At 44.1% G+C, this 12,619-nt stretch overlaps 1 protein-coding gene across 1 annotated transcript; it reads right to left on the minus strand.

The window, feature by feature from the left end:
* Positions 1-1,267: 1,267 nt before the first annotated feature.
* On the minus strand, positions 1,268-10,785 carry LOC138593142 (phytanoyl-CoA hydroxylase-interacting protein-like). The gene is made up of 6 exons (XM_069664013.1): positions 10,446-10,785; positions 3,979-4,175; positions 3,124-3,298; positions 2,906-3,023; positions 2,660-2,840; positions 1,268-1,688 (listed from the first exon to the last, which is right to left on the minus strand). Exons 1-6 carry the CDS (start codon positions 10,516-10,518, stop codon positions 1,314-1,316), a joined length of 1,119 nt encoding a protein of 372 aa, XP_069520114.1. The 5' UTR covers positions 10,519-10,785; the 3' UTR covers positions 1,268-1,313.
* Between the last annotated feature and the right edge of the window lie 1,834 nt (positions 10,786-12,619).

Consider the following 12,619-nt stretch of genomic DNA (forward strand, 5'->3'; position numbering starts at 1 on the left):
AGCATGCTCAGTTTCATGTGTCTTCGGCAATAACCCCAGATGCTCGTTCATGCTTGTGAGTGACCGCGCGAGCGCATACAAGAAGGTTGACTGCAGTTCCCTCACAGTCGACCGTGTCGCTAGGAATGTGGATTTTCTGAAAGTTACATGGAGACCCTTTACTATAACACTGACATAAATATACCAGATAGGTGAATGTGAGCGGATCTTCCTGACTGAAATCAGCTTCAGTCTCCAGAGCTGAGAAATGAAGGCAACACTCAAGTGCCAAAGCCTGCAGTTCCTCTGGTGTCCACTTGAGGCTGCCTCCAGCAGTGAGTCAGTCCCCATAGAGCCCCATGTTAAACTTTACAGCAGAAATAAACATGTTTACAGCCTGGTACAAAAAACAGTTTGGGTCTCTATAGCTCATTTCTCTCTTCATGACAACTGTACGGGGAGAATCTTTATACAGCTCACATAATATTAAGGCTTACAGTGATGCATCATTAGGGGCGTGGCCTCTTTGAGTGACAGCTGGGAGCTGCTAGGTGTCCCCTCAGCTAACTCAGTCACTGAACGTAACCTCTGGGCCGTGTTTGTGCTGTTGGAGCCTTTTGGAGATTTGTTCATGTAAATATCAGACAGATAATCTGTGTGTGCGCTTTATTGGACGAACAGAGCGTCCAACACGTCTCACACACTGTTTTTATTATTGTATTTATATGTTAGCACTGATTAGCAGCTCTCTGTGTCTGTGCTCACCATAACTGACCTGTTAGCTTGTTTACTGTTTGTCATACATTAATTTAGACTGTAGCTTTGATAACTTAGCGTTTGATAACCCCTCGCTCCTCTCCGACTTCACTCTCTCGTCCATATATGGTCACTTCTGGCTCCAGAAAACCGACATAGTAAAGACCAGTATGTCGACCTCGAGCCTTGAGGCAAAGAAACCAATGGATGATGTCCTGGTGGCTACGCCCATTATTTATACTATGAGGTCTGAGCAAACTGCAATCACTAAATCTGCTTTCTTCTTTAAAGTAATGACATTTAACTGGTGATGGTCTGTGGGCTGATGGGAAATGTTGTTTGTTAAAGGCAGCTAAAACCATAAATTTAGGTCTTTTAAAGACAAAACATACTAGATTAGCAGATAACTAGTTTTGAGTTAATTGGATTGCCTGCTAACCAGCGAGACATTGCTAGCACTTAACTAGCCAGTTGCTCAACAACAAGCATATGGTGAGTCTATTTAGTGGCTTGTTGGCTCCCTTTAGTCACCAGGTCAGTTATTAGCAGGTACACTGGTCATCCAGTCAAAGATCCGGCTAGCGTCCCGCGCTGATGTTGCAGATCTTGCAGCTGGGGTCTTTCTTGGCATTGACGGTGGACTGACTCATGAGCTGATGTCCGCTGATCTGTGTCACCGTCCCTAAGTCCAGATCCACCGGCTCTGTGTAGATCACCTCCAGGATGACGTCCTGGGCGTGACGGAAAGACAGTGAGCCATCGTCCTCCTCTGTGCAGCTCAGGAAGCAGTTGTTGGATCTGTCCAGTGCCGGCAGGATCTCCTTACAGAAGATGTCTCCTTTGGAGCCGTCAGGAGCCAGGACCAGGATGACGTAGTGGTAGGAGGTATACATGCAGTAGAAATCCCCAAAGTAGATGTTGGTGTTCTGGTTGAAGAGGACGTCTGCTTGGATCTGTGCAGAAACAAAACACCAGATACAGAACTGAGCATGTTCCTCAGAGGCAAACTACAGTTTAACCATGACCATGTAGGTCCCTGATCTGCAGCTCACAGCATTTGATCAAATTTCACGGGGTGTTTGTATAAACATTTTTTGAGTTTTTGGAAAGGTAGTTGTAAAAATCAAGCTACAGCTAATAAAGGTAGGTTGCAGTGCAGCCGGAGTCCAGTTCTGTCCAAAGTTGCTTCCTGTTTCTGACCACTGTCTCAGAGTGCTTGCTTTAAACCCAGGTGACCTGGTAGCAGCCTTTTTGTTTGTGTCTTTGTCTGCTGTGAGTGTGTACCTTTTAACTTTGTTGCTGTAAAGGTGGCATAAGAGGAGTCGATCCCTATCCTTGTTGCAGTAAGTATGAGTTCTGGGTCTACCTTGGGGCCTCTTCCCTTGCAAGCGTGCATGGAACACCTCCAAGAGAAAGGTATCCAGGATCCAGATCAGATGTTGTACCACCTGTCCTCTACCTGAGCTCCCTCCAGATGTCTGTTGTCTTTACCCTTTCTCTTAGGCTGAGCCCAGCCACCCTGCAGAGGATACTCTTGTATCTGTGATGTTTGAACCCTACCCAGAGCTCATTACCACAGGTGAGTGTTGGAACGTATAGCGACTGGTTAGTACGAGAACTTTGCTTTGGACAGAGGGGAAGGTATAATGATGGCTCTATTTGAAGTCCCTGCATGTTGATTTTAGGACAGGGACAGCAGTGTCCTTCAGGTTTTCTGTCATAGCTCCTGTAGTGCTCTGTAGTGTTTTGTAAAGTAGTCCTGGAGAGGGTTGTTGTGAATCTGCTGATCCAGGAAGCTTTAGTCTTAAATGCCATCACTACCAAAGAACCAAAGTTCACCTGCAAACTTGCAAAATGTCACCTCAAAGACTCAAATCACAACCATGAGCCTCCGTCGCTCCTCTTAATCTGTCCATGACTCTACCTGGAAGCGGTAGGGTCCATATGGAGAATCCTGAGGGGGTTTTCCTGTGTTGAACTCTGTGTTGCAGCTGAAGAAGAGCCCCTCCAGTTTGCCACTGATGGGCGAGCCGTGGCTGCCGCTGTCGTCTTTTACTGCCGGCAACATCTGACAGCACTGAGCGTCTCTGGAGCGATATGAGGGGCTGTGGAGAGCATAGAGGGGGTTAAAACAGAGGACATCAGCCTCTGGAGATCTATCAGGACACACCTTGTCTGTTGGAAGTACTCCTGCTGTTGGTTTCTGTAGAAGACGGTGAACGGCAGCATCCTGCCAGCAATAGCCTCAGCTTTCTGCAGCAGCTGCATCAGATGGACGGTGGAATAATCTGCAGACACACACACATAATACACTCTGACTCATTTCAAGAAATCAAGACACCCTGGTGATGGGTTCATGGACTAAGAGAGGAGTCTAAGGTGTCCAACCTGCCGTGCAGAACTCAATGATTTCGCTCCACTGAGAGACAGCATATTCTCCGTCCGGCTGTTTGGTGGCAGTCTGGACAGCCACGCTGTACTCTGTACGAGGACTCAGGAACCAATGACCCCTCACTGTCATCGGGAGGGGAACCGCCTTTGCCACCAGCTTTGTCGGTACGTCCTGAAAAACAAAGACTCGGGATAAAAAGACCTTCCTAAAGGAACTACCTGGTGTTCCAACCAACCGAACAGAAACACAAGGCCTTGCAAAGACTTGTTCATTCAGCTGAACAAACGGAAAGTCTTTCTGAACCCTGCCTAAATATTTGCACCAAGCAAATTACTCAAAAATTACTGAGGTTCACAACCAACCAGATGACATCCCTTTCTCCCTGCTATGCTTGGAAAAAAGGCACAGCAAGCAAGGACACTGCCTTTACCCCCAGGACACTCGAATTCCACTTGATAGACCCCATCCATCCATCCATCCATCCACTATCTTCCACTTATCTGGGGCAGAATCGCGGTGGCAGCAGGCTAAGCAAGGTGACCCAGGTATCTCTCTCCCCAGCATGTTTTCCAGCTCCTCCTGGGGGATCACGAGGCGTTCCCAGGCCAGAAGGGATATATAATCCCTCCAGCGAGCTCTGGGTCTGCCCCGGGTCTCCTCCCAGTTGGATGTGCCCGGAAAACCTCCAACATCCTTAAATCTGATTGTTTGTGTAAATCTCTAGACAGGTCCAAAAAGGTGGTACCCTTTTGTCTTAAGGATCTCCAACATGCGTTAATGTTAGTTATTTTACTATTAGATTTCATGACGTCATCGTTGTTCTGTCTGCTCAGACTTTTCGCTGCACCAACCTTGTGTTTGAACTTGTTCTCCTTCTTGTTCTCCTTCTTGTTGAGGTCGATGAAGTAGTGTGTGATCCTCTCTCTGCCTCTGCTCTCCATGTCCCAGCTGATCTTGAACGAGTCACAGGTGATGTTACTGATCTGGATCTGCTGAGGAACCGGCAGGTCGTCCACGTCCCCGATGCCGCTGTCTGCAGACTCTGTGCCTGAAAGGACACACGGACAGGTAAACAACCAACATTTGAACATAAGTGACGCGCTTCGGTAGAGGTGAATTGAATTAAATAGTTTCCTGTGTTTAAATTAAAGTTGTCTATGTTTCCGGACATTTTCTTGCAGAGGTGAAACACCTAGAGTTCTTGCAAAGTTAAGCACCTGTGTTTGTGCACAAGTAAAAAATAAATGTTAATTATTATTATATGTTTAAACATGTGGAACCATTTGAAATATATCTCACAGGAGTTGCAGGTCCTGAATATCACCCCTCCCCCAACATGACGCCGTGATGGTGAGTCAATACTACGCAAAGAATGTCATAATATTTAAGTTTGTTTCGCTGCACTCAGTTAATTCTGTACATGCTTGTTTCTGCTTGAAGTGCTTTATCTACAGTTTTAGAGATCTGTCAGGGCGACCCTTTCAACATAAAAGCTTTCACCAAAAGAGCTTTGGCACCATCTTTGGAGGTCTTCACAGGGCTGTCCTGAGTGTACAAAATATTAACACTCTTCATGTCACCTCGTACTCTGGTTTTTAACATCATGATTTGATGTTGATATGGAATAAGAAAAACCTGGTCTTTAATCTCCCTGTAATCATCGTTCTAACAGTCTCTGGTCTCTTATCACCTGCGGGAAGGTGTTTGTTTACTTCTCACAATCTAAGCCTCTTTGCTTCAGACTGGATTCATCACTGAGTCACAGACGGGTTGTTGGAATAAGTTTATTCACCCTAAAGTCCGTGACACTAAAATCTGCAGCAGATCAAAGATCAAGAGGAGCAACGTTTGCTGGAAAATTCTCTGCTTTCATTTTCTCTGAGGCTCAACGATGATGTAAGAAGATTATGTCAGAGTCACTCTTAACTTGAACAGCAGTGTGTACTCTGTGTGTGTGTGTGTGTGTGTGTGTGTGTGTGTGTGTGTGTGTGTGTTTTCCATCACAGTAGCAGCAGTGAGGGATTAACCCATTAAGGTTCAGAGTACACTGACCCTGACTCACATTCCACAAAGCATCAAACCACAACATGAAGTCAGACGTGATTAAAAACTGCTGCAAAACAAACTAAAGAAATCTGCAGTTTTCTTTTCATTTTAGCCTCGTTAGCTTAGCGGCTACATGGATGTTTGTGTATTGGTCCTCCATTTTTTTCCAAACAACTCAACAACTGTTGGATGATTGTGTTGAGATGAGGTTCATACGTTCATGTCCCCTCAGGATGAACTTCAGAAACCTTGATGAGCCGCTGTCTTTCATGTTCAGGTCAACATTGTAATGTGTCCAATACTTTGGTTTATGACAAAATACCTGCAGAACTCACATTCCCATCAGCCTCAGCTGCTCTCTGTGTTTACTGCTAACGTTAGCATGCTAAAATGCTATCATTACAACTAATAACTACTACGATTAACGTCTTTGTCAGCATTGTCGAGGTGAGCATGTTCATGCTTTATTACTTTATTACTGTCTTCATAGATAAATAAAGATGCCATTAAATGTACCAACATGAAATGATCATATAACATTAATTAATTTAATTGTTTCTCTAAATGTTTTTATTTATTTATGCTTATAAATACATAATTAATTCATGGTATATAATAATATCAATATATTTATTACTAGGAATGCACGATATTGGATTTTTTGCCAATATGCCGATATTTTCCGCCCCTTTTTGCCGATTTTGATCCCGATATATTAGGCTCACGTTTTTTCCCCACCTAATTGCAGAGAACATCAAGTCTCTGTCGTGGAGTTGATATCATATTGACTCTTATTGTAGTGACCAAAAGCTGCCACACCGCAGACATCTTGCACATTTCTTCACACTTGCAGAAAAGGCGTTGTACAAAAGGTCACATGTCTGATGCGTCCATGAACATGTGAGTCAGTTTTGCTCTGATGTTTATGTTTCTCTCTGTGAGCGTCGGCTTTGGCTGCGAGTGTATTCTCGGCGTGTTTGATGTTGTCGGTTAAAAAAAAGTTGTGTAACTTCTGACCATCAGCTATATTGTTGATAACTTTGTGCAGGCAGTGAGTTAATTTCGGTGCAGTACGTCGAGCTTATTTAGGTAATCATGGAGCGTTTAGGCAGAATTAAAGCGGCGTTTTATCAGCAGAAAATATCTGCAGAAAAATTACGTACCTGCAGATCAGATGTAATTTTCAAGCCATAATCCGCAGATGCCGATAACGTGCCGATAATATCTATATGGTTTATATTGAAAATCTTTAATTGAATGCATCACTTTAACTTTATATACTTCCCCTATTAAATTGATTTAATTGATCAGATTTGATTGAATAATAAATAATGAATGATGGATTGACAGATTCATTTTTTTTGGCCGCTTCAAACCTCCGTGAAACACTGTAGAATCAGTTTTTTCCGTCCTGCTCTGTGTCTGAGTCGGAGTTGTTTACTCTCTGTGTCTCCCTCTGTATTCATCTCCTGTCTCTCTCCTGCTCCTCCTGCTCCTCCTCCTCGTGTTGGGCTCTCTGCGGAGGACAAAAGGCTTCAGAGAGGAGCAGGCTGAACAGGGAGGCTTTGAGGACGAGGACGAGGACGGTTCAATCTGAGAGCGTAACGTCTTGTTACGGCTCAGCTGATGTTTTCTCTGTGTGAAGGGAAACTCATTTAAACTCTTAAATCGTGGGGCCATGGGGAGGAAAAGGTCCTGAACCTTTAAATGTAAGAGACTCTCAATGAGCAGCTTTGTTTTTATCTGGACTCTATTAAAGTCTTTAATGCCCCCCCGAATGACCCCGACATGCCCACAAAAAAACACAAATTCTGAAAACGTGTAAAGACGAAATATTTTCCCCGACAACGTCGGTATGTTGTCGGCTCTGTTTGTTCTCTGTTCTGTGTTTTCTCCTGTAATGTTGTTTCAACCATGAATTCAGTTTGTAGATTTTCTCTCATGCTAAACTGCCTGGATACAGTATAGGGTTAAGTTCACTGAAACATTTGTTTTCAATGCACTTATTAAGCTTGAATTGTTTGAGGGATTATGCATGACTGATGTGTTTTATATTTACATGTAATGTGGAGTGCCCCCTGCAGTTCTCCAAAGTGCCCCTCAGGGTGCTCGAGTTCCCTGGTGTTTTGCTGCAGCGTTATTGAAGCAGGTAAATAAAGAACAGCAGGAGTTCAGGCAGAACTAAAGAAAGGTGGACTTCATCACGTCAGCAGAGGAAGTGGACCTTTCAAAAAACACTCAAAAGAAACAAATCATCCTTAAACTGATAAATATAAAACGAGACTGTCGTTCATTTAACAGAAAGAGATCCTGCTGAGCTTCCTCCTCCTCCTCCTCCTCCTCCTCCACCTCCTCCTCCTCCCTCCATCCTGTGAGTGAATGGAGGAGGTGAAGCATCCATTCATTCACCCTGGGAAGGTGATTATCCACAGTGATGAGCCGAGGCTCAGGGATTCAGCTGACTGAAGCAGCTGCCAGAGTTCAGTCCACAAAGAACACAAAGATCCGGACAAACGGCAGGAGAGAAACTGTTCACCTGTCCGGATCTGTCGCTCACCTGCGTTCACTTTACACATGTTTACAAATAGTCTCTGTGTATCCCCGGCTGGTCAAACAGGAACGTGTTCGATGTGGGGGGGAACGAGGGTCAACATCAGCTGGGCATTTGGTTTGTAAAACATTTGTGTAGTTTAGTTAGCAAACATTAGCTTGCTCGCTAATGTGTATTTGTAGCTAGCTAGCTAGCTAGTGTAGCAAAACACGGTGTTGAATAAATAACATCAGCTAACTTATCCAGACTGCTGGAGCTAATCTGGCTGCTAGCTTGTTTAGCTTGCCATTTACAAATTACTTTATCAGCTAGCATTATGAACCAACAAAACAGATCCAAGCAATGTAGCCAAGTTGCTAGCTAAACGGCTAACTTTAGCGTGTTTACTTGCTAATGTTATTGCTTGCAAAGTCCCAGCACTTCCTCTGTAGCAGCTCAGGATGAATGACTTCCTGTTTACCTGTCAGGTGAGCACTCTCGCTCTGCTCTGTTAGTGTCATTTACATCCACATTCAAATCAGAGCAGCCGAACACCGTGTGTCAGCAGCTGCTTTTACATCAAGTCACCAAACTGCACCTGACTTTCTGTTTCATTTTAACAGGTAAAGTTATTTTATCAACAGAACAACACATCCTATAGAAGTCTATGAGAACATGCTCCTCCTCCTCTCCTGATGTATTCCCTCAGTAAACATGTTCCTAATGACTTTATGGTCTCAGTCTCTAGTTTCAAGTCTTCTTCAACACAGCATGATGTTCATTTAGTCTCTGATGCTCCCATTGAGAGTCACACAGACCAGGAAGAGGGGAGGAGTTAGGGCGGGTCTACCTGTGATTGACAGGTTGCTACTATGTTGCTAAAATGTATTGTTCGGTGTTTGGTTGTACAAAAAGACGCTCAAGTTATTTTTTAATAAAGCTTGTTTGTAGCTAGCCAAAGTTAGCATTCCAATAAATATAACAGATACTGTGAATTACTGATGCAACTTGCTAACCAAGCTAACACGTTAGTTTAGCATTTTGTAACCCATCGCTCCTCTGCAGCTCCAACCTCAGGTCCAAATCTGGTCACTGCTCCAAAACACTGACAGAATGTTCTGTGAACACGCAGAGTCACTGAAGGCGTCACTCATACTGTGTTTGACGGACCGCGCTGAGTCGGCAGCTTGTGTTGTCATTTTCTCTGACACATCCAGAAAGCTCGACTCTTCCTGTAATCCTTCACTTCCTGTGTGTGCGGCTCATCCCGATGCTAATCTCTGCTAATCTGCTGCAGAGTCTGTTAGCCGCTGCTCCTCTCAGAGCTAACTCTCAGATCATCCTCATCCGCTGTGCTGGAGAGTATAAGTACATTTACTCAAGTGTTTTACATGTTGACTTCATTGGATTAATTATGTAATGTGCTATTAATGTAGCTAATCTTTGCTAACGCTCAAGAACGGTTAGGATTTTTATTTAGTGGTTTATTTGAAGAAAAGGGACACTGTGCATTCATCAACGGTCGAACAAAATGTAAATGCACCCGAGTTAGCTGAAAGGCGAGTTTTCATCAGTAGTCCCTTTTTCCAGATGTTATTGGCACACATCACACATCACATGCTTCTCCTGCGATGACAACAGACGAAGAAAAGATCAAAAACGACAGACGATAAATGTCTAAAGAAGAAAAAAAGTCTAAAGAACTATAAATGTGACGTTCAGAGGAAAACAAACACATGTGAGGTTCAGAAACACACCTGCAGTTACAGCTTATCACCACAGGGGGCGCCAGAGAGAACAAACCTGAAGTTATTTGTACTTGTTTATTTATTTTTCCTCCTTCTTCTGCACCAAACCTCAGAGAAAAATGAAGCACTTTATACTCCACGCTGTATATTGAGAGATGATCACATGGTTCTCCTGCAGGTTTACGTGAGCAGCTGTTTTGTGTTTAACAGAGAATCGTGGCTCTGTTTATGTTGATGCTTCAGATCAGCACAGATCTCCCTGATCCTTCATCAGGTCACTGTGGGGTCACACTCATCCTTGTCTACAGCAGAAAACATTACGTTCACCATCTTTCTTTTTTTAGAACCAGAAGTGACCATATTTGGACGAGAGGGTGGATAGGCCAAGTTACGTCTCTGTCCTCGGTGACAGATGGTAGAGACCTGTCAATCACAGGTAGCCCCGCCCTGACCCCTCCCCTCTCTCTGCTCTGTGTGACTCTCAATGGGAGCATCAGAGACTAAATGAACATCATGCTGTGTTGAAGAAGACTTGAAACTAGAGACTGAGACCATAAACTCATTAGGAACATGTTTACTGAGGGAATACATCAGGAGAGGAGGAGGAGCATGTTCTCATAGACTTCTACGAGCTGTTAAAAGGTTTTTAAATAATGTGGTTCACAGTTTTACTGCCACGTAAATTCACCTAACGTTACTAAAGGTTTGTTCTTTGTTAGGAGAGTATTGACTCTGATGCATGGACCACAAAAGTCTCTCTAAACTGAAGAACTGCAGTCGCTCACAGTTCTTGCAGAGTGGACAGAAGAAAAGTGAAACACCTGAAGTCTGAGTGTTTGAGGTGTGACACAGCTGACGTTAGCGCGTCCTGTTTGACTGACATTTACAACAGGTTCAACTCCTTCAAAGTGTTGAACAGGATATCAAACATGGAGCAGGATGACAGCACAGACTGTTACTGTGAACACACACACACACACACACACACACTGACCTTCCCTCTCACACAGCTGCAGGCTCTTGGGCTCCTCGTTAGGACTGTTCGGGCTGCTGTGAGACTCCGTCATGTTCTCGTCCGCTCAGACACCGAAGAGACGACAAAACAGTGAGCGAGGTGGAAACCATCAGTTCAACAGCTGTGAGGCTGCTCGCTCCGCTACTCTCTCTCTCTCTCTCTCTCTCTCACTCTCTCTCCATCCCACTCTCTCTCTCTCTCTCCATCCCACTCTCTCTCTCTCTCTCTCTCTCTCTCTCTCTCACTCTCTCTCCATCCCTCTCTCTCACTCTCTCTCTCTCTGTCTCTCTCTCACTCTCTCTCCATCCCTCTCTCTCACTCTCTCTCTCGCTCTCTCTCTCTCTGTCTCTCGCATGCGCTCTCTCTCTCTCTCTGCTTTAGTGACATCACGGGACAATCAAGGGCAGAGAGAGAGAGAGATTTTCATTTTAAGCAGCCGTAGTTGAAAAAGGAATAAAACTTTATTTATACAGCAGCTTTCATACAAACAAAGAGTTTTAGTGAAGAAACAGGAAAATAAAATACAACAAAAACAAAAACTGAGCCATAAAAAAACAAGAGATTAAAAACAAACCAAAAAGACGGATGGAAAGGACGACGAGTTAGAGGCAAAGTCGAGCCAATAAATCGTAGTAAATAAATCAGTTGAACCAGACGTCCACGGTCGGCTCCGGTTGTAACTCTTGATTTTCCTGGCTGACGGTCGCTTTCCTTTTCAGACTGTTTGCTTCATCTGAGCGTCGAGTTTGTTTCTTCTTCTTTGGATTTTCACTTCTTGTTGAAGTTGTATCTGTAGTCATCCATCTTTTCTTTGTTTGTTCAGCCATAGTAGATTACTGTTTACTCGCAACACTTGCAGAGAGCGGAGAAGCAGCCGCTTAGCTCCGCCTACCCTCTCTGGCAGACCAACCACTGCTGGCTGATGGAAAACGCGTCACTAACTGGGCGCCGCCACAGACACCCAGCCCATAATAATACTATATACTGCAAATGCAAAGGCTTTCATCAGTGGGCCATCGGCTCAGTCACCATGTGTTACCTCATTCAGAGAGAGAGAGAGACTTACAGACATTTATTTACATGAACATCTTAAAGATTATCACTGTAACCGCGTGCTCTCGATGGTAACACGTCCAAACATCATGAAAAGAAATGTTTGTCGATGTGTGTTTATGTTTATTTTTGCGTTCAGCATAAACAATGTCAACACCATTGTTCATAAGTGGTTCTGTCCTCGGTGCTTCCTGTCACCAAGCACCACCTGACTTCCTCTTAATCCCTCCTGCCACCAGGGGGAGCTGTCACTTTGATGTAATGTTTCTCTTACAGGAAGTATTGTGAACGTTTCATAAGACAGAAAATGAATGATCATGTGAGCACTGGGTCATAAAATGTTGTAATTCTGCCTCATTAAATCTCATCAGTCACAACAATCCTGCAGTGTCGCCTACGTGTAACGCTCCCTCTGTGCAGTCTGGACTCGTCGCTGCTTCTCAGCTTCTCAGCTTCTCAGCTGGTGTTTTTGAGTCTTTTCTCCCTCAGAGAAACTAAGCAAGCTTCACATGAGACAGACGGAGTGAAGTCATCATGTGTGGATTAAAACATAAAGTCAGCAGCGGGAGGAGAGGGATTACAGGACGCACTGAAGTGAATTAAACCAGCGCTTATGTAAGGAGATTAACCCGTGAGTGCAGCCAGGTCAACAAACACACACACACACGCACACGCACGCACACGCACGCGCACGCACACACACACACACACACACACACACACACACGCACACACACACACACACATAGCGATGATATATATAGTGAGCATGTAGTTTTTTGTCTGATATAATATTGTGAGAATGTTTTATCAAAGATCTTTGTGTAATATATTTCCTCAGCAACGTCCCCAAAACATCCTTGAAGTGTTGCAGGCAAAATATTCTACCTTTGTGAATTTATCACATCACAGCAGCGTTTTATTAAAGTGGTTCTGACTCAGGCCTCGATCACATCAAGAATGTTCAAATCACATTTCAGGAACGTTTCATACATCACGTTAGCTCAGGCCGAACGAACATCCTGAACAGATCGTCAGCATGTCGCAGTCAGCGTGTTCTACCTTTGTGTTTATGTAACCCTGAGCAGATGTTTCATAAA

The sequence above is a fragment of the Semicossyphus pulcher genome, unplaced genomic scaffold, assembly GCF_022749685.1.
Source record: "Semicossyphus pulcher isolate SPU_LCO1_2020_fin unplaced genomic scaffold, fSemPul1.0.p SCAF_16, whole genome shotgun sequence".
NCBI classification, from domain to species: domain Eukaryota; kingdom Metazoa; phylum Chordata; class Actinopteri; order Labriformes; family Labridae; genus Semicossyphus; species Semicossyphus pulcher.

What these genes read in the sequence shown, in the direction of transcription:
- LOC138593142 (XM_069664013.1), bottom strand. Translation starts at nt 10,518, where the DNA reads ATGACGGAGTCTCACAGCAGCCCGAACAGTCCTAACGAGGAGCCCAAG. An exon ending in AGAACAAGTTCAAACACAAG is followed by an intron (nt 3,299 to 3,978) that starts GTTGGTGCAGCG and finishes TTTGTTTTTCAG; the next exon opens with GACGTACCGACAAAGCTGGT. An exon ending in CATTGAGTTCTGCACGGCAG is followed by an intron (nt 3,024 to 3,123) that starts GTTGGACACCTT and finishes GTGTGTCTGCAG; the next exon opens with ATTATTCCACCGTCCATCTG.